This window comes from Microcaecilia unicolor, chromosome 1 (genome assembly GCF_901765095.1).
Source record: "Microcaecilia unicolor chromosome 1, aMicUni1.1, whole genome shotgun sequence".
NCBI lineage: Eukaryota > Metazoa > Chordata > Amphibia > Gymnophiona > Siphonopidae > Microcaecilia > Microcaecilia unicolor.
In genome coordinates, this window is record NC_044031.1 from 237,157,090 (window position 1) to 237,179,049 (window position 21,960).

Below are 21,960 nucleotides of genomic sequence, written 5' to 3' on the forward strand. Positions count from 1 at the left end.
GGTAGAGCACCAGGCTGAGCAGGATGGTGCAGAAGCGGCCCAGGCAGGTATCTGCCAGCCAGCCTCCAAAAGGTGACACCACGTAGATGACACCCATGAAGATGAGCAGCGCCTGGCTGGCCTGGGTGCCATCCCAGCTGTACGGGGGCCCATTCAGGAAGCTCACCAGGCCGGCCGTGACGCTGTAGAAGGCTGCCTTCTCCAGGAGCTCACTGAGGAGCACAGTGGCACAGGCCAGGCACCGGCCCTCAAACACCGAGGTGAGAGCTTGGGGGAGGGGGGAGGGAGCTCAGCAGCGTGGTCTGCTCACTGCTCGTCATGGGAGTAGGAGAGCTGGGTAGTCCTCCTGAGGGATGAAACTGGAAGAAGTGGGAATTCTTTCCCCTTCTTCATAGTCCCAGTTGCCATACAGAAGAGGAATTGATACATTTATTGTCAGCCTACTTTGGTCTCACAAACATGACAGCATCAAATACTGACAGGGAGTCACACATACACTCTTATCAAAACTCAATCCATAAATGGGACTGCACTATCCCCTTCCTAAATCTCTTGTTTCTCCACAAGATATCATTTCATTGTTTTCTTCATGCCAAGATTTCAATACTGACTTTCCCATTATGACCCTTTCCTCTCCTCACATGTTAGATCCAAATCTTTGCCTTTCTTATATGTGACCATCTCTGTGAAAAGGTGACTAAAGTAGGAAATGCAAAATATTGAGAGTGGCTGATTTTTTTTTATGTCATGGTTTTGAAAAAGTTACATGTTTGAAATTTTGTAACTTGTATTTTATTTTTTAATATAAAAGGATGGGGGGTTAACTGTTGTATTACAGATTGTTTTCTGTAGCAGAATTCATTATAACCTCTTTTTTTTGTTTGTTTATGGTAACTTTAGTCACCTTTTCCCAGAGATGGTCACATATGTATGAGAGGCAGTTAGTTTGTGATCCGTCTGTAAAGGCACTTGTGTTTTGAGTTCCAGGGCTATCATAAGTTAGCCTCATTATGGGGTTTACAGCCTTTTTTAAGGTTTTTGTGGTGGTAGTGGTGCAAAAGTCAGTTACTCTTGTTTTCCCCTATTTAGGGACTTTTAGTCTTTAACTAGTAAATGCCAATAAAAGAATGTGACCCAAAATTTTCTTAGACAAACACTGATAAAACATCACAGCCTTTAATATTGTTTAATATGTCCCCTTGTCTAGCTTAGATATTTCAATTTGTTTTTCTGTCTTTTCCTTAATTGACAATTTCCCAGTTGCACAAATTTTCATCAGCTGATTTGTTGTGGGCAATTGCAAATTGATGCAAACGGGGGAAAAATAGTCCAAGCTACAGATACAGAATGATAGGTTTTGAGTTAGGAGTCATGCCCAAGAAAATGATCTTGGAGTTGTCGTGGACAGTATGTTGAAATTTTCAGCCCAATTTGTTGCAACTGTCCAAAGAAGCAAATAGAATGTTATGGATTGTTCTAAAAATAATGGAGAATAAAATTGAGAATATCATTATTCCTCTATGCATTAAACACTTGTATAGAAATGGAGAGAAAAAAAGGCAACATCGGGAAAGTTATATATACTAGTGCCCATAATATGGGAAACAAAGTCCTGGATCTACGGTCTGTAATGATAGAGGCTAACTTGTCTTTGTGACAGACATGGTACATGGAGAATCATGGAGCAGTAGGATATACCGTATATACTTGAGTATAAACAAGAGATATATATATTTTTTTTCCCCCCAAAAAAGGGACCAAAATTTAAATTTCTTTTTATACTTGAGTCTGCTGGCATTCCTCCACTCCCCCCCCCCCCCCCCCCCCCCCCCCAATGGTGTCAGGTATTATTTCCCTTCCTTCACCTTGCCATCCCTCCTCCACTGCCGCAGTCCCTACTCTCGAACAGAGAGAGCCCCCCACCCTCCGAACACACCCGTAAGACCGCTCCCTTCTTCCTGTGCCTACCATTTTACCTGGTGGTTTAGTAGAGAGTTGGAGCAGGAGCCATTCTCACACAGTACTGCTCATGCTGTCTTCCTCATAGAAGATGGCTGGTGTGACTTCTAGTGGCAGTCTCACAAGATTGCCGCTGGATGTCACCTCAGCCGTTTTGGGATTGGAACCTCCCTCACAAACAGAAGAGAGAGATTTAACCGAAGGCATTCACAGAGTTGTGATGATGGGGGAGTACCATTGCAACAATATCTTCTGTAAATAAACATATTCTGCATTGTCTACAAGGAGGATCATTCTGGTAACTGGAGCCCACGCAAGAAGGAGTGATAATTGACCTCGTATTTACAAATTGGGAGAGTGTTTCTGATACAGTGGGTGATCATATAAGTGGTTACTGTGCTGTGGTTGTCAGTGATGGTTCATTCAAAACTGTCCTTTGCTTCAGGTGAAATACCTCAAGATTCATTAGCTGGAGGGAGCATCCAGAAGAAGTGGAAAAGTAGCAAAACTGAAAGGAGATATTGTAAGGACAATAAATTTGTTAGGAAAGTGCAAAAGTTAATTAAAAATAAAGGCTAACCTTCTGTACTAGGCTGCGCATTTTGGTTTGCTATTTGCTAAAACAACTTAATGAAATTTTATAAAATATTATAGAAAAATTTGTACAGGAATTAGAGAGAATTAAGTCTTTTTAAATACTCACCCACCATCACAGCATCAGACACCAGTTGTAAAGTTATAACAAAACTTACAAAATCTAACATCTGTACCTCTGATAATTATAAGTAATTAGACTAATTATATAAAGAAGAGAAAAAGAAGGAAGAGGAGTTTGTTCCATATACAAAGGTCACAGAACAGAGAGAAAGCAGAGAAAGAATGAAAGAGATTTTTAGATATAGAGAATTAGTTTCTATGGGGGGTGGGGGGGGGGGTGGAAAGAGTCCCCCCCCACCCCCACCCCCGGAAATAGGCTGTGGCAAGCACATGAAACTCTCCTGCCATCCTGACTATTTCAGAGTTCCATTGTCTGCAGCGTGGTTTTATAGGCTGTGGTGAGCATTCACCTCTCCTCTACTCTGTGAAGCTGTGAAGGTAGTCAGGAAAGTGAAGGTGTGAATGAAAGAAAATAGCTAATACACTAGAATGGATATTAGTGACAGTAGGAAGTGCAAAAGTGGCATTGTGAGACTTGGAGGTGACATGGAGAATTATGTAGAGACTGATCTGGAAAAAGCAGAATTACTTTACAAATTTTAGTTCAGGGTTCACTGAGGAAGGGTTGGAAATTGCAGATGAGGGATACATAAGAATGTAAGTAAGTTAGGTTTCAAACACTTTTCAGAGAACTGTGTTCTTGAAGAGTTAGCTAAACTAAACATAGACAAGGTAATAGGACTGGATGGGATACATCTGAGGGTTTTGAATAAATATAGATAAGTTTTTGTACCTTCGCTCTGTTACCTTTTCAATTACAGTCTTCCTTAAAGTCCAAGAGAACTGGAGTAAGGCAGATGTGGTTCCTTTTCACAAAAGCAGTAGTAAGGTGGAGGCTGGGAAATACAAGCCAGTTAGTCCGACCTCCGTGGTGAGCATATTACTTAAATTTATGTTAAAACGGATATTAGTGCAGTTTCTGGAATCCAGTGCATTGTAGGATGCAAGGCTGAATGGTTTCAGCAGAGATGGGCTTTGTCAGATGAATCTGATTATTTTCATTGACCAAAGGAAGGGTTTTTTTGTGTGAGTGGGGGGAGGGTATATTGGTTAAGTTATATGGTGTAGTTAGATTTTAGAAAGGCTTTGGACACAATTCTTCATAGGTGGCTTTTAAATGAACAGAGCATTCATGTTGTAGGGCCTAAATTGGCTGACTGGATTTGGAACTAGTTGAACATGGAAGTGTCAAAGCATATTGATAGTGTTCACTCTAAGATAAGGGCATTAATAATGTATGGGGATTGATTCTTGGTCCAGGTTATTTTCTCAACCTTTTTTTTGAAATGATATTGGGGCTATCAGGAAAGATTTGCCTTTTTGCGGATATACCAAAATCTGCTACAGGGTCGACAACCAGGAAGGTGTGGGAAACATGGAGAGATCTAATGCAACCTGAGGAATAGTGTAGAGTTTGGCAGCAAAGATTTAATATTAAACAGTGCAAGGTCTTGCTAAAACCCAAGGGTGTGGTAGTGTGCAGAGTGAAGTTTTGTGTGCAAAAGAGCAGGATCTAGGTAGGGTTGATCATATCTAATAATCTTCAGGTGGTCATCTAGTAGAAAAGGTGATGGCCAGAAGGATTGCTTGAATGCATAAGGAGAAGAATGATTATCAGGAAAAAGTTTCATAGTTTTCGTGTAGGAAGACTTTTTTCTTTTATAATTCTGGATTGAGCATGATTACCTGAACCTTTGGCTATTTAACAATTTAAACATCAGATGACCTATTGGTGATTTCTCCATTTTAATTTTGTATATTTTAATATTTTGAATGCTTTTGTGAAGTACGTAAGTATTGCCATACTGTGACAGACCAAAGGTCCATCAAGCCCAGCATCCTTTTTCCAACAGTGGCCAATCCAGATCACAAATACCTGGCAAGATCCTTGCTGAGCACTTAGGGTTTGAAACAGTATATAAAATTTCTCAAGTTATGCCTCTGTGTAAGCTATGGAGAGACCTCATTTGTTGTACTGTACGCAATTCAAGAGACTATACCTTAAAAAAATATATATATATCTGTATATGATCTTTGTAAAACATATGGAGACAAACTTAAAGATCTAAATAGTATACTTTAAAGGTTACATGGGATGGGGAGATATGAGTGTAAATATACAGGAGGCAGGCCTCTTTCAATTGAAAGAGAGGCCATAGGATGGGGGTGATAGTGCATAGACTAGGAGCAGTGTAAAGAAGTATTTCTTTATAAAAAAAAAAAGTGTGGATACAAGGAATTGCCTTCTAGTGGAGGTGGTGGAGACAAGGACAGTATTTGTATTCAAGAAATGGAACAAACACTGAGGATCTCTGAGCTAGAGGAAAAGGGGGTGTAGACTGAGGATGGTTAGACTGGATAGGCTTAGCAGGTGGTGAAGGTGAGCAGACTGGATAGGCTATATGGTCTTTATCAATCATTGCTTTTCTGTAGCCTATTAGTCTATGGTGTTTAATCGTACCTTTTGGTCACTCTAAAAGGATATAGCAGACCTAGAAAAAGGCCACTTAAGATCAAAGGCAGATCCTTCCAATTCCTTGTGAGCCTCTTTATTTCTACATTTATCTTGATTCTATACATAGCGGGCGTATTCCGTAATGTTATGTGCAACTCAGTCGACACATGAGCAGTTAAATTGGCAATAATTGGGCACTAGCAAACAGTTACTGGCACTGATTGTCAATAATTTGAATTTATGTGCACATCTTTGTAGTCTATATTCTATAAGTGCATGTAACTTTATGTGCGGATCTGAAAAGGGGGCATGGCCATAGGAGGGGCATGGGTGGGACAGGGACGTTCCTAGAATCTGTGTGCAGTGTTATAGAATAAGGCAGATCTGCACTTAATTTAAGCACGAGGATTTACACCAGGCTTCAGTTGGTCTAAATCCTCGCATCTAAAATTGGGTGCGGAGCCCAGCACTAAGCGCTATTATATATAAACGACGCCCAACTTGAGTGCCGTTTATAGAATAGTGCACCATTTAAAGAATTTAGTCCTTAGAGTATATTCTTTACTAAGTTGTCTATGAATAAGCAATTCTATGTATTTGTTTTTTGGGGCCCATTGAAAAGAGAATTTCTCTTACTACTCCCCTTGCTGCTTTTCCTGTAATCTTAACAGAAAAAAATTTCCTTGGGTTAACTTTCAATCCCATAAATGTATTAAACCAGTTGAAACTTTGCAGCATCCTGGGAAGTGTACATTGTGGATCTTTTAAAAATAATGTATCGTCTACAAAGAGGGCAGTTTTAAACTCATAATTATCCACCTTTATGCGCTCTATCCCTACATTCTAATACAGTGCTTGTTTACCGCTTTATCCCACTTTAGGGTCGAATGCAGTTTACAGATCAATGCAATTTACAAAGTTAAGACATTTAAAATAAAAACTAGCATATAGAGCAACTAAATCACAAACCCAAATTTTTCTTCTGAAAATTTGCCAGATAAGAAAGTTTTCAGTTTCTTACAAAATTACAGATCCTGTCTTTTTTTTTGTGCTAAGAGTTCCATACGTAAAATAAATAAGAGAGAATAAGGGGCATAGCTGTCTTTTGCCTATTTCTATTGTAAATGGGTCTGATATCCAGCTATTAGATACCTGCGCCATGGGATTATTCGATAGTAACTGAATCCATTTTACTATTTCCCCCTTAAACCCAACTTTCTGATGCAATCGCCACAGGTATGTCCAGGTAACATTATCTAATGCCTTTTTTGTATCCAGACTCAACTAGGGCTATATCATCTTTCCTCTTTTATGCTTCTGTTATTGCCCCTATCACACTTCTAATGTTATGTTCCCCACTTCTCTCCTGAATTAACCCTGCCGGTTGTGAATCTACTAACCTAAGTAACACTTGTTGGTCTATTTGTTACTATTTTTGCATAAATTTTAACATCAACATTAAGTAGAAATATGGGAGCTATATGATGCCACCTCAGTGGGGTGTTAATCAGGCTTCAAAATATTTATTTATTTTAGATTTGCTCACACCTTTTTCAGTAGTAGCTCAAGGTGAGTTACATTCAGGTACACTGGATATTTTTCTGTCCCAGGAGGGCTCACAATCTAAGTTTGTACCTGAGGCAATGGAGGGTTAAGTGACTTGCTCAAGATCACAAGGAGCAGCAGTGGGATTTGAACCGGCCACCTCTGGATTGCAAGACCAGTGCTCTAACCACTAGGCCACTCCTCCACTCCATATTAGTAATTATTGCCATAATTGATCTGGGGGGGGGAGGAGGAGGAGATTGCTTGTCCTATCGGCTTCTGCAAATACTTCTGCAAGGGTGGATACAACATGGTGATCCAAAATTTTACAGAGTTCACTGGGTGTGGAGTTCTGTCTGGGTGTGGTGTTTTATTATTTGCTAATTGCCCTGTGTAATTTTCTCCCCACTTAAATTAGTATTAAGCATCATCAGTTCATGCTCCCCCACTTTGGGGAAACGTTACCTTGCTAAAGAAATTATCCATCTCTTTTCCTTTCTGTCTAGATTTTATTTCATTTCTTACTATCCAGTCTTCAATTTCACTCTATTTACAACGTCTACCTACAGGTTTACATATCTTTCCCTCTTCCTGGCTCTCCTACACTCATTCTTATTTCTCAGCCTTTCAATAAATCTGTCATCTTCCCCCTTTCCATCCAGCATCTCCCCTCTCTCTTTCTTTTGTCTCTCTTCTCTCTCTCTCTCATGTTTGTTCCTCTCTGCTGCTGCTCTTTCTTCTCCAGATCAGCAGAAGTAACAAAACAATCTGAACACAGATTCTAGAAACATCTCTGGCCTGCCCATGCTCCTCCTATGGCCAAACCCCCTTTTCAGATCCACACATAAAAGTTACACGCACATCTTTCTAGAATACAGACTACAAAGATGCGCAAATAAATTGAAATTATTGACAGTTATTGCACCGTCGTTTAGGAGTGCAAGGCGCCATTTCTCTCAGCACCAGAGGAGGTTCACTCTGGTTATGCAGTTTAAGAAAACGGTTTTGCATGACTACAGTTGAACCCCTGACAATGCTTAGCGAAATGCAGTGACTGTGTCGGGTTTAACACAGGAGTGTGTGGCTGCATGAAAAATGAAATCATTACCAAAGGAATAGCGCATGGACATCTGGAGCAATAGGAAGCTAAGACATATTGAGGTAATAGTTCTTTGCCTAAGAAAATGTGACGGAGGAAGTGATTTTTTAAAAATATCTTGTTTATTAAAGACAGATTCGTGGCATGCAAGCCGCACAGAACACAATTTCTAATATTATTTCCTCACAAAAATTAATGTATAAGTAATTTGGTTCCAATTTCTCTAAATATGTACACCACAACAGTACTTGCATGTTTAATCCACAACAATATATAATGTCTTTAAACTTTTTCAACTTTTCCCCCCTCCCTCCCCTCCCATATCTGGAACCACTGTTGCGCACGGCGGAGGAAGTGATTTTAAAAGTGTACAAGGTTGCCCTCAGAAGCAGGAATTCATAGGACTATTGTTTGGATACTTTGAACTATTGAAGGTAGTGAACTTTTGAACAGCAGAATTGTTATATATTTAAGAGTTTCACTTAGATAAAAAGGTCTGTATAAAGTAAGAGCTATTGAGAATTCTTTTCTGGGATTGAAGAATTATATTAAGTAAAACAGTGCTTTATAAAGAAAAACGATAAATTAAAGTTTTGTGGTAGTAAAATTCTAGTAACAGAGGGATTGTTAGAAGATTGTATTATTGTTAGATTGGTATGAATGTGGAGAGTGCATGGTTGATATTGAAGAAAGGGGATTTATCTATTTGGGATATTTAATAAAGTATTTTTGCAATCAAAGAAATGTGTAACAGTTACTTAAATAATGAATATTCATTAGGAACATCCTAACAACTTGACTGGTTTGCAGTCCTCCAAGATTACATTTTGACACCTCTGGTTTACATATCCCTCCTTTGTCTAGCATATCATTGTTCTTTTAAGCATGGAATGGCCATTTTCTGCCCTGCCACACCTGTTCCAAAATTTGAATTAATGAAAGTTTATCTCAGAGTATGGTAATTGACTTTTTTAAGGGATCATCACAAAGCGTATGATTAAGACCACTAGGTATATGTCCAATCCAAGAGAATAGTCAATGAAAATTGACAAATGTAAATACTATAATTAGTGTATTTTAGGGCTCAACAAATTCTAGGTGCCAGTTGTCATGGCAACTAGAAATTTCCCCTCAGATTTTCTTGTCCTATTTAGTGATCGTCATTTGAGGAGGAACATCTCTGTGCAAGCTTGAGCTGCACGGTACAGGGAATGTTTCACTGGTCTTGCGAAATGTCAGACCCTGAGACCAGTGTGAGAGTTCGTGCACAGCTCAAACTCATACAGAGAAGGAAGTTCTCTTCTGGCAGTGAGCACAGTAGCAGGGTGAGCATCATTGTCTTTCAGGTGTCACTGGCAGGGGGAATTGACTGGCTTACTGGGGCTGGGAGCTTCAGGAGGGCTGGCTGACTGGCTGGCTATGATGGGGGTAGGGGTTAGTGGGATTAATTGGCCTGCCTGGGTGGTGAGGGCTAGGTTGTGGGGACTTCAGTGAGACTTCAGTGGAGGCTCTAGGTGGCAAAATGATAAACTTGAAGCATGTGTGGTATAGATACAAAGGGACCTTAGTGCAGAGGGAGGGAGAATTTAATTTATTATGGCATTTTGTACCACTTAGGCACAAATCCAGTTCAAGGCGGTTCACAAAGCGATATCAGAACAAGTTCAATATGCCATCCAATACAACTTTGCCATCATCATGAAATACAATCTAAGCATTGCAGTAATAATTTAGATACAATGGGGCTCATTTTTGAAAGAGAAAAATGTGTAGAAAGTGGCATAAAGCAGCCTTTGGATGTTTTTCTCACCAAAATGTCCAAATCAGTATATTCGAAATCCATTTTGCAGATGTTTTTCTATGCAGTTAATCTGCAATGTGTCCAAATCTCAAGGGGGCATGTTAAGGGTGGCATTTGGGACTTCCTAAGACTTGGATGTTTTTCAGCCATAATAGAACAAAACAAAAATGTACGTAACTAAAACCAGGACATTTTGGTCTAGACCTGTTTTTACTAACGACTAAACCACAAAAAAGTGCCCTGAATGACCAGATGAACACTGAAGGAATAAAGGACCCCTCTCCCACCCCCCCCCAAAGATGTGAAAGTACATACCCGCCTCTTTGACAGCCTCAGTTGTTATGGCTGGTCCTATTAGAGCAGCAAGCAGATTCCTGGATTCACCTAGTGGTCAATGCAGTCCCCCCCTCCAAACCCACCAAAAACCTACTGTAACCACATATAGGTGATAATTGCAGATATAAGGGATATTGTAGGTGGGTAGTTGGGAACAGTAAAGTTTTGGGTGGGTTTTAGAGTGCTTTACCATACAGTATAAAGGGGTAAGGATGAGATGTGTACCTGGGACCTTTTATGTGAAGTTCACTGCAGTGTCCCCTAGGGTGCCCCACTGCTTTGCTGGGATGTCTGTGTGGCCAGTCTACTAAGAATGCTGGCGGCTCCTACATCCCAATGGCTTGATTTTGTGTGTTATTCACTTGGACTTTATTTTTGGAAAATGGAACAAAAAGATAAACACACAGAGCACAAAAGCATCCAGCAAGTAGCTATTTTTGGAACAAAAATGTTTTGCTGTTTTGGAAATGGCTATATTTCCCCACTTGTATTTTGGACGTTTTGAGTGAAACGTCCAAAGTTAGACTTAGATGTCATATTGACAATGCCCCTCCACATTCATCAAATACTAATAAAATAATTATCCTCTAAATCGTTTGGTTAACCCCTCCCCCCCTCAATAAAAAAATCCCCCACAAAAACAGGTTTTTAATTTCTTATGAAGCACAAGATAATTGGGCTCCAATCTAAATTCAGAAGGTAGGACGTTAAAAACTATGGATGTACAGCCCTGTACCATGCATTACTGAAACTTGTTTAATCTGAATTCCTTTGTAGCTGGTATATTTAGACGTATTTCCTTTTAAGAGCATACAGCTCTTCCTGGTAAGTATTGTTGAATACATTTCCTGTGATAAAATGGGGAGACCACCACAGATCAATCAACTTAGGCACAATTGAGCAGACTGTGTGGGTTAAGAGGGCGTTTTCTGCCGACATATTCTATAAGTGTAAATATATTTTCTCATACAATGGTTCCAGAAATTTAGCTCATGCCAAGCAGGTTGAAGAATCCATTCAGCCTTCTAGGTTAAAAACAGCAACAACTGTTATGTATGCTGTGGCATAAACAGATACTATTATACTTTTAGATTTGATCTCATTTTAATGTGTATGTTTTCATTTCATGCACTGGCTATGTTTTTTTGTTTGTTTGTTTGTTTGTTTGATAACTTTGACCTTATGATTTGTTTTTTGTTTTGTTTTTTTCTTTTAGTCCCAATATTAGCTTGTGGAGGTGATGACAGCAAAATTCATTTATATGTGCAGCAAGATGCAGAGGTAAATATTGCTTTCATCTGAAATAATTCCTCATATTTGTTTCTTCTTTGAGTGTAACTCTTCTCATGCAGAACCTGTTACTTCTACTGATTCAGTCTCCTGTGCTTCTGCTTATGCCAATATCATCTCTCTTCTGATGGCTACCAACTAACCAACTACCGCCCAGTAGCATCCATCCCTCTGGCAGTAAAACTAATGGAAAGTAAGCAACTTACCGACTACTTAAACAAATTCTCAATACTACATGAATCACAATTAGGATTTCGATCCAACCACAGTACTGAAACAGTACTAATCACTCTCCTAACCAAATTCAAACAAACAACTGCAACTGGCAAAAGTGTACTTCTCCTACAATTTGACATGTCCAGCGCGTTCGACATGGTCAACCATAAAATACTATTGAACATCCTAGAATACTTCGGGAATGGAGGAAGCGTACTTAGATGGATCAATGGATTCCTAACCGCAAGAACATACCAAGTGATATCAAATTCAAATACATCATCACCATGGAAACCTGAATGCGGAGTACCCCAAGGATCACCGCTCTCACCAGCACTTTTCAACCTAATGATGACACCCCTAGCCAAATCGCTATCCAACTAAGGCCTCAATGCTTACATCTACGCAGACAATGTCACAATATACATCCCGTTCAAACACAATCTAACAGAAATCACAAATGAAATCAAACACAGCCTCCAAATAATGAATTCATGGGTGGATGCATTCCAACTAAAGCTCAACGCAGAAAAAACACAATGTCTCATCCTTTCATCACAATATAATACGAACAAACCCACGACTATAAACACCCCAGGCTATACCCTTCCTGTTTCACATAGCCTGAAAATTCTCGGAGTTACAATCGATTGAAATCTCACACTAGAAAGCCATGCAAAAAATACAACAAAGAAAATGTTCCATTCAGTGTGGAAACTCAAAAGAGTAAAACCTTTCTTCCCAAGGGAAGTATTCCACAGCCTGGTACAATCAATGGTGCTAAGCCACCTAGATTATGGCAATGCAATCTATGTCGGATGTAAAGAACAAATCATTAAGAAACTCCAAACTGCCCAAAACACAGCAGCCAGACTCGCCAAACCCCTAAGAGAAAAACTACACTGGCTCATAAGTACATAAGTATTGCCATACTGGGAAAGACCAAAGGTCCATCGAGCCCAGCATCCTGTTTCCAATCCAGGTCACAAATACCCGACAAGATCCCAAAAATGTACAAAACATTTTATACTGCTTATCCCAGAAATACTGGATTTTCCCCAAGTCCATTTAATAACGGTCTATGGACTTTTAGGAAGCCATCCAAACTTTTTTTAAACACCGCTAAGCTAACCGCCTTTACCACATTCCAAAGTTTAATTACACATTGAGTGAAGAAAATTTTTCTCCGATTAGTTTTAAATTTACTACATTGTAGCTTCATCGCATGCCCCCTACTCCTAGTATTTTTGGACAGCGTGAACAGACGCTTCACATCTACCCGTTCAACTCCACTCATTATTTTATAGACCTCTATCATATCTCCCCTCAGCCGCCTTTTCTCCAAGCAAGCGCCCTAGCCGCTTTAGCCTTTCCTCATAGGGAAGTCATCCCACCCCCTTTATCATTTTCGTTGCCCTTCTCTGCGCCTTTTCTAATTCCACTCAAAGAACATATTGCATTCAAAATTTGCACTCTGGTTCATAAAATCATTCACTGCAAAGCCCCAGTCTACATGTCAGACCTCATAGACCTACCAACCAGGAACACAAAAAGGTCAGCATGCACATTCCTGAACCTCCACTGCCCCAAAGGACTAAACTATAAATCAACATATGCATCCAGCTTCTCCTACATAAGCACGCAACTATGGAATGCACTACCAAACGTCATAAAAACAATGCACGACCTAACAAACTTCCGAAAATCACTAAAAACCAACCTGTTCAAAAAGGCATACCACAATGATCCATCCTAAATACCAGACAACAAAACCTATGCCAGAACTGGACAAAACTGAACTCTTTATACTCGACTGCTTCGTATACTCTGCCACTAACGAACTTTAATGCAATACCACTTTATTTCTCATGCCGGAATGAACTCTCTATACTTGACTGCTTAATTTACTCTGTCACTTATGTACCACTTTGTATTTCTCATTCCGGAAATGGCGATCGCCACTGCGGCAGAATGTAAGCCACATTGAGCCTGCAAATAGGTGGGAAAATGTGGGATACAAATGCAACAAATAAATATCCGTCACTATTTAGTGTGATGGTCACTGCTTACAGATAGCCTGTTAAGTTATGCAAATACATTTAAGGATATTTTAAGCCAAACTGTTGTAAGTAGGACTGCTGAATGTGAATAATTTATCCTATTAAGCTAGGACAGCTATTTATGGGGGCCTACTTAGATGGGTAAAGATAAGTGGATAGTGGCTGAATGTTGCTGCTAACAATTTATCTTTTAGCTATCCCTCCTTTTTCTATCCCAAAACCTTTTGGCTGTTTCCTGGTGTCATTTGAGTTACAGTTCTCATTGGCTGTTTCTTCTAATTGTCCATATCCTTCTCTAGTACATGATTCCTTCCATAAGGAGACATCTGACCTTCCCCTCGGTTTTCTTTCTTTCCTTCAGATTTTGAGACTTATCCATTATGTGAACAGGTTCCCCTTTGGAATTCAGTTTCCCTTTGGAACACAGTTCTTGAATCTCAAATTTGCTTAGTTGTTTCTATGGGAACACCATTACGAACCATTCATAAGTTAAAGAAACCTTCATTCAGCAAAAGCCTGCGCTTATTAATACAAATGCATCAAGTGGAGAGGAAATGGAGAAAACATAAGCGCCCAACATTCTTTCATGCTTATAAAGTTTTGTTCTAGAAGTTATCACTCCAAAATTAAACAAGTTAAATCCTACTACATTACTACAATCTTGAAATTGTTTTCAGTCTTGCCTTAACTGACTTCTGGTCACAAGAACATTAACTCTTCCCCCTTGGCTGAAGATCTTGCTCTGTTTTTCATTTCTAAAGTTCGCATTCTGCAAGATCACCTTAATCTAGTTAAAGTTCCCTCTGATTCATGCTCTTGTAGATCACCAGAACACTGAATCTTTCTCTCATAGTGGTTCATGGTCAACTTTTAATTTACCCTCCTTTTATTCTTTTCTGAAAGCCACTCAATTGACGCTTGTACCCACCTGCGCCCTTGATTTGGTTCCTTAATGGCTTACCTTTATGCGTCAGTCATCTTGCATTACTGCTGGTTAATTCCAGTCTCTCAACTGGATATTTCCTTCCACAATGGAAACAGGCCCTTGTAAGACCAATTCTTAAAAAGCCCTTCTCTTGATTCCACTTTGTCATCCAGTTATCAACCTATTTCTAATTTGCCTGAAGTGCACTGCACCCACTAAAACTGCTCCAGGGACTTGCATACTGCTGTGATGGACCTGAGTATGACATTTTAGGCTGGCACAAAATATTTTTAAAGATGTGTTTTGAGGGTGGGAGGGGGTTAGTGACCACTGGGGGGAGTAAGGGGAGGTCATCCCCGATTCTCTCTGGTGGTCATCTGGTCAGTTCGGGCACCTTTTTGTGGCTTGGTCGTAAGAAAAACAGGACCAGGTAAAGTTGTCCAAGTGCTCGTCAGGGACACCCTTTTTTTTTTTCCATTATGGGTCGAGGACGCCCATGTGTTAGGCATGCCCAAGTCCCACCTTCGCTACGCCTCCGACACGCCCCCATGAACTTTGGTCGGAAAGCAGTTGGGGACGCCCAAAATTGGCTTTCGATTATGCCAATTTGGGCGACCCTGTGAGAAAGACGCCCATCTTCCGATTTGTGTCTAAAGATGGGTGTCCTCTTTCGAATATGAGCCTGAAAGTCTTTTTGCATACCTGATCAGTGCTTTGCATTTGACTTGCCATTCCTTATGCTGTTTCGTATTATTTTCAATTGAATCCTTCCATTTTCTGAAAGATCTTCTTTAAGGTCTAATAGCTTCCTTCACCTGACTTTTTAACCATGCCAGCTGTCGTGTGGCCTTCCTTCCACCTTTGTGCAAAGGTTTAGAACTTAGAAGAAAAAAATCCCTTTGAATAAGGTGTGCCTTTTTGCGGATGAAACGTAAATAGCCAATAGAGTGGATACCCTGGAGGGGAGTAGAAACGATGAGGAGTGATCTCCGAACCTTAGAAGAATGGTCGAGGCCCTGGCAGTTAAAATTTAACGCTTTATGCTCACCGACCCTGGTTGTTCTTACCGAAACCTAAAACCCCACAAAAAACATTGGCAAGTTAAAATTTAATGCCAAGAAGTGTAGAGTGGTGCACTTGGGGTGCAGAAACCCAAAAGAGAGATACCGAATAGGAGGGGAGAAATTAGTAAGCTCGACTCAGGAGAGAGACCTTTGGGGTGTTGGTGTCTGAGGATCTAAAGGTGAAGAAACAAGGCGACGGCCATGGCCAGAAGGATGCTAGACTGCATAGAGAGGGGCATAACCAGCAGAAGAAAGGAGGTGTTGATGCCCCTCTACAAAGTCGTTGGTGAAGCCCCACTTGGAGTATTGTGTTCAGTTTTGGAGGACGTATCTTGCTAAAGATGTAAAAAGACTGGAAGCGGTGCAAAGAAAAGCTACAAAAATGGTATGGGATTTGAGTTGCAAACCGTACGAGGAGAGACTTGCTGACCTGAACATGTATACCTTGGAGGAAAGGAGAAACAGGAGTGACATGATACAGACTTTTAAATATTTGAAAGGTATTAATCCGTAGACGAACCTTTTTTGGAGACGGGAAGGCGGTAGAACTAGAGGACATGAATTGAGGTCGAAGGGGGGCAGACTCAGGATTAATGTCAGGAAGTATTTTTTACGGAGAGGGTGGTGGATATGTGGACTGCCCTCCCGTGGGAGGTGGTGGAGATGAAAACGGTAATGGAATTCAAACATGCGTGGGATAAACACAAAGGAATCCTGTTTAGAAGCAATGATTCCACGGAATCTTAGCGGAGATTGGGTGGCGATGCCGATAATTGGGAAAGAAAACAGGATCTGGGCAGACTTCTACGGTCTATGCCTTGATCGTGCCTGAATTGATAGGGATGGGCTGGAGTGTAAATTTTAAGGGTTAGTACAAGAACAGTGCTGGGCAGACTTCTATGGTCCGTGCCCTGAAAAGGCAAGGACAAATCACACTCGGGTATACATATAAAGTATCTTGTTGGGCAGACTGGATGGACCGTACAGGTCTTTATATGCCATCATTTACTATGTTACTATGTTTGCTTTCTCAAACTTTAGTTAAGGATTATATCAGACTAGTATCTAAATTGAAGAACACGGAGAACAATTAAAGTAGATTAATTTGAGGCACTTGAATTTTTTTCTTAGTCCTGTGATTTGAGCTATAGAAACGTTTTTAAAAATATGTGCTTGAGAGTTCGAATTTTTCTTTGGCTGCGCTACCTCCAATTGAAAAAAATAAATTAATTTTTAATTGAAATACCCTCTTCATCAGTGGAGCGTTTGTAGAATGTTTCTCAAAACTCAGCTGTAATTCTGGATACCTTTCAGACTTTGCAGACTTCTATGGAGACAGATACAGTACCTTCTACTTTAGTTGTGGTCTTTGCCATGGCTATGGGTTGTGATGTGGTTATGAAAACTTATTTTCGTAAACGTGATACGCTTTCTTTGTCAGGCTTTAGACTTTTCATTTTCCAGATGTTTTTAAGGCTACCAAAAATAGGTGTAAATAATTTCTAGCTTTGAGACCTTTAACGCTTCAGCATGGAGCTTCATTTTTTTTCTTTGATTTCCTTGTAAATGTGTTTTGAGATATCTGGGAAATAGATATATTTTTTTGGGTCCTGGACTACTTGAAACAATTTCTTGCAGAAAAGGCTTTGAATTCAGATGTTATATCATAAGCATATTTAGTGTTACCTTTATTAACTGCATTGATACTATGTGAAGCCTTTCTTTAGTATCTTCTTGTCCTGATCTTCAATTTTCTTTACTCTTGCTTACCTCCATATTATGGTCAGATAAGGCTTCCTATATGAGTTTTTGCGTTTGAATTTAGATGCTTAATTTCCTTTTATTAGTACTTGTATTTGAAATTATTTTTCATTATATGAATTGCAGTGTTGTAAGTTGAAATCTTTGCGTAACAATAAATAAAAGCAACATCAGGGTAGTGGTTAGTTGGAATACACTCCTGGTAGAGGTGTTGGAACAAAAACAGTGACTCTATTCAAAACAGCAAGGGATAAACAGAGAAGATCCCTAAATAAGAAGAGAATGCTATCCAAGCACAACTTAAATTATTTTCTCAGTTAATAGGAAGGATTGTAAACTTGGTGACTGGACTGAAACTGATATTATAAGCTAATGATTCCTAAACTGTATTTCTGCTCTCTTCAAGGGTTTCACAAGAAATTAGATTGTAGAATCTGTTTGCAATATGTTTACATAAAATGAGAGTTCTGACATGGGAATCACTGTTATAAACTAAAGCTTTGTTAAATCATTTCACAGTATTGCATGAAAGATGCAGTATATTTTTGAATACTACTTGGGCATAAAGATCTACTAAAAGTCCTAAATTCAGATGGTTGAGCAAGCAGTAGCTTAAATTAAAAACAAAAATAAAACGTTGCTGCAGTATGCCTTTGCTTTCGTATTTCTTTTTCTTTCAGCTTTTAATTAAAGTTCCAGGTTTTCTAATTATTGACTTTAGAGATGATTATAGCTGTGCTTTCTGAGGTAATTTCTTTTACCAGTCATCAGCTAATTGGATGACTCTGAAAGTGTAGTCAGTAGAATTCAGTTCTAGTCTTCAAGGACTACTACTACTACTACTTAGCATTTCTATAGTGCTGCCAGGGTTACGCAGCGCTGTACAAGTTTAAACATGGGGAAGGACAGTCCCTGCTCAAGAGAGCTTACAATCTAAAGGTAAAAACTATGTAGTCAGTGTAGGTATCAGGAATGGGAAGGTGGTTAGGCACCAAAAGCAAGGGAGAAGAGATGGGCCTTGAGTAAGGACTTGAAAATGGGCAGCGAGGGCGCATGGCGTATGGGCTCAGGAAGTCTGTTCCAGGCATAAGGTGATGCGAGGCAGAAGGGGCGGAGTCTGGAGTTAGCGGTGGTGGAGAAGGGTACAGAAAGGAGTGATTTGTCCTGAGAGCGGAGGTTACGGGTGGGAACATATGGGGAGAGGAGGGTAGAGAGGTAATGGGGGGGCTGCAGATTGAGTGCACTTGAAGGTCAATAGGAGAAGCTTGAACTGTATACGGTAGCGGATCGGGAGCCAGTGAAGCGACTTGAGGAGAGGGGTGATATGAGAGTATCGGTTCACGCAGTAGATAAGATGTGCGGCGGAATTTTGGACAGATTGAAGGGGGGATAGGTGGCTAAGCGGGAGGCCAGCGAGGAGAAGGTTGCAATAGTCAAAACGAGAGGTAACGAGCGAGTGGATGAGGGTTCGGGTGGTCTGTTCAGAGAGGAATTGGTGAATTTTGCTAATATTATAGAGGAAGAAGCGATAGGTCTTAGCTGTCTGCTGGATATGGGCAGAGAAGGAGAGGGAGGAGTCAAAAACGACTCCGAGATTGCGGGCTGAAGAGACGGGGAGGATGAGGGCGTTGTCAACAGAGACAGAAAGTGGGGGAAGAGGAGAAGAGGGTTTGGGTGGAAAGACAAGGAGCTCTAATATGTGTGAGATTGATTTGTTTATACAGTAGTGGATGTGGTATGCATGCAATTTTCTCTCATGCATATTCATTAGGAATATTCTGAAAACCTGACCAGTTTGTGGCCTATGAAGGCTGAGAATAAATATCACTGGAATAGTCAGTGATGAATGTTCAGCCCTGCGTGGAGGTTGGAATAAGTTGATATCATTAGAACTAATGTATTGGAAAAGCAGAAACTCACTTCTAAGGTAAGATTGCTGATAATTGAAAATTGTTTCCAACATGTGTTGTAGAGCCAAGCAGGCCCTTTCATCAACTGAATATTAAACATGTTCTTTATTTTTGGCAAGTATTCTGATTTTGTAATGATTTCTGTAAGTTTGATAATTGTATCTTTTATGGCAGTAGTTCTCAACCCTTTTCTGGTTTTCAAAATATGCACACTTTTAAAATTGTACACATTCCTCTGTATTTTACATGCATTGCTGAAAACTTACTCCCTAAGGGCACTATTCAGTCCCACAATGCAGCTTGTAGGACTTGTTAGCTCATTTTCAAAGGGAAGCACACTGTGGCGCTTCCCTTTAAAATGGTGAGGAGCCTAGCTCTCGTCGATCCAAGATGGCGACGGTATGAGAAGTGTTACCAGACGCGTCTCACTCTTCTTTGCAAACGCCAGCAAGTTGCTCCTTACCTGAACCCCGGAATGGGGAAAAGGAGAGGCAAAGTCAGAGAGATTCCCTCTCTCCCTGACGGGACAAGTAAACTTCGGCAGGCTAAGATGGAAGATTTTGCAGTCGCACTGGGTCCCGGGCAGATTTCTTCTCCCGTAGCTGAGGCTGGGGCTTCTGCGTCGGCCGACAGTGTAGATGGGGCCTCTCTCAGCCCCATCGAACGTGCAGCTCCTCCACAACCAGGAAGTCAGCATCTCCAGAGGAGCCCTGCAGGTCTAACCCCTAGTGGAGAGCAGAGTCTGCAGGGAGGGAGCCCTTTGGAGACAAGGGGAGATCAGAGGGACGACAGTTTGGGAGCTCCAGAAGCGACATCAGCTCCTGTAATGTTTTCAGAGACAGTGAGTATTCTGGAAAATGCTGCCAAAGCACCTCTTCCTGAATTAACATTGGAGAAAATGGAAAAACCAGCTGTAGTGACGCTAGAGTCACTATGGGACTTAACCTTTACTGCACATTCTTCCCTACAATCTGTGGTAACAAAAAATGCTACAATTATTAAGACTTTATCAGAAACTGCATTAATTCAATTGCAAAAGACTGAAAAACAAGCTATAGAAGTAAAATCTCTTACTGAAAGAACTCAAAAAATGGAACTTGTGGGTCAAACATTGATTAAAGATAAAAACTTTACTTCCCGAAGGCTGAAATATCTGGAAAATCAGTCTAAGAGACTTAATTTGAGACTAATAAATTTTCCTAGTTCACCTCTTATTACCCCTGTACAAATGGTAAAAAAATATCTTGTGGAAATATTGGGTATGCCAGAAAATTCACTACCACCAATAACTAGAGCGTTTTATTTGCCAACTGATTCTAGAATGGAATCAGAAAAATTTCCTCAAGGTGGTGCAGTGATGAATCTGACTACCTTTTTGGAGTCATCATTAGATGTTATAACAAAAAGAGCAACATTATTAGTCTCATTTGCCTTGGAGATGGATCGGGATGCAGTACTGAGACTTTCTTTAAGACATTTGGATTCAGTTTTTTTGGGGTCAAAAATCAGAATATACCCAGATTTATCAAGAGAGACTCAGAAGAGGCGTAAAGCCTTTTTGGCTTTACGCACAAGAACTGTGGCAATAGGAGCTACCTTCCTATTGAAATTTCCTTGTGTATGCAGAATAGTGTTTCAATCTAAACAGTTTCAATTTTTTGACCCCAAACAGCTAGAGGAATTTCTAATCAGTAGGGAAGAGGTTAATGTAGTGGTTTAATCCCATATGTACACTGTTTAACAGCCTTGGAGTGAATTACTCGGGACGTGACGCTTCATTATTATATTTTACAATGTATGTTTATTTCCTTTAGATTATATTATTAATCTTACATCTTGGATTGATTTCTTATTCTTGTGGTCGATAATTATTTGAAACTTAAAAAAATATTTGCTTGTCTATATAATTTATTTCTAAATTGTGTATTACCATTCATAAATGTGAAATTATGTTTGCTAAAAAGCTTAATAAAGATAAAGTTAAATAAAATGGTGAGGAGCCTAAACCCTGGTACAAAAATACATGTACAGTGTTTTTCTATTTTTATTCACTGAATCACAACTTGCACTCAGTGAAGTACAACAAAACATCGCATAACAGTACAAATTAATAGCATAAAATCATAACACCAATGCAGTCCTCCGTATATATATTAACAAAAAAAATGTCTCATTAGACGATTCAAGCCAGGCGCCCATCATGTAGAAGAATCAAATAGCCAGGTCTTTGCAGACTTACAAAGAGCAATATAATTCCCACATTTCATCTAAGTACTATAAGCAGCAGGCATATACTACTTATTGAAGAATACCCACGTTAATTTCAAAATGAAATCACCATGCATATTTTTTCCTCTTCTAACTTAATCCCGTTTCCTTTTCCATTTATTGATTCTTTTATCCCACATTATCCAAATGAACATTGGTTTAATTTGGCTTGGTTTAATGTGACTTACAGTTTAACAAAGTAGCTTGAAGCGATAACTGATAGTTAAGAAAGTATTACAGTAAAGTTTTCTAATAAATTGATAAAAGAAGCTTGATAACTGAAAAAACTGACAAAAACATTATAAACTAACAAACATTTCTTAATGAAGATAAGTATTAGTACATAGTGCCAATTATATAAAGGTCCAGATAGTTTAGTGATAGAAGGTCTAACTAGATGATTAGTTTTGTAAAGGCTGAGATAGTGTAACAACAGAAGGTCTAACGCCAGCAGGAGAGTGGATGTGGCAACTTTTAAACAAAAAGTAAGTCATGTTTGCTGCATTCTTCCTCTGTAGTGTGGAGTCACTGGGCCCCCTTATTGATTGGACTCT

The 21,960-nt window shown here is 39.8% G+C and overlaps 1 protein-coding gene across 1 annotated transcript in view; it reads left to right on the forward strand.

Moving 5' to 3' along the window:
* The window catches only part of ELP2 (elongator acetyltransferase complex subunit 2), a 131,273-nt gene that overhangs the window by 20,122 nt on the left and 89,191 nt on the right, over positions 1 to 21,960 (forward strand). Inside the window, 1 exon segment of the mRNA XM_030204932.1 lies at positions 11,129 to 11,193. Within this exon segment, the coding sequence (XP_030060792.1) occupies positions 11,129 to 11,193 (65 nt within the window).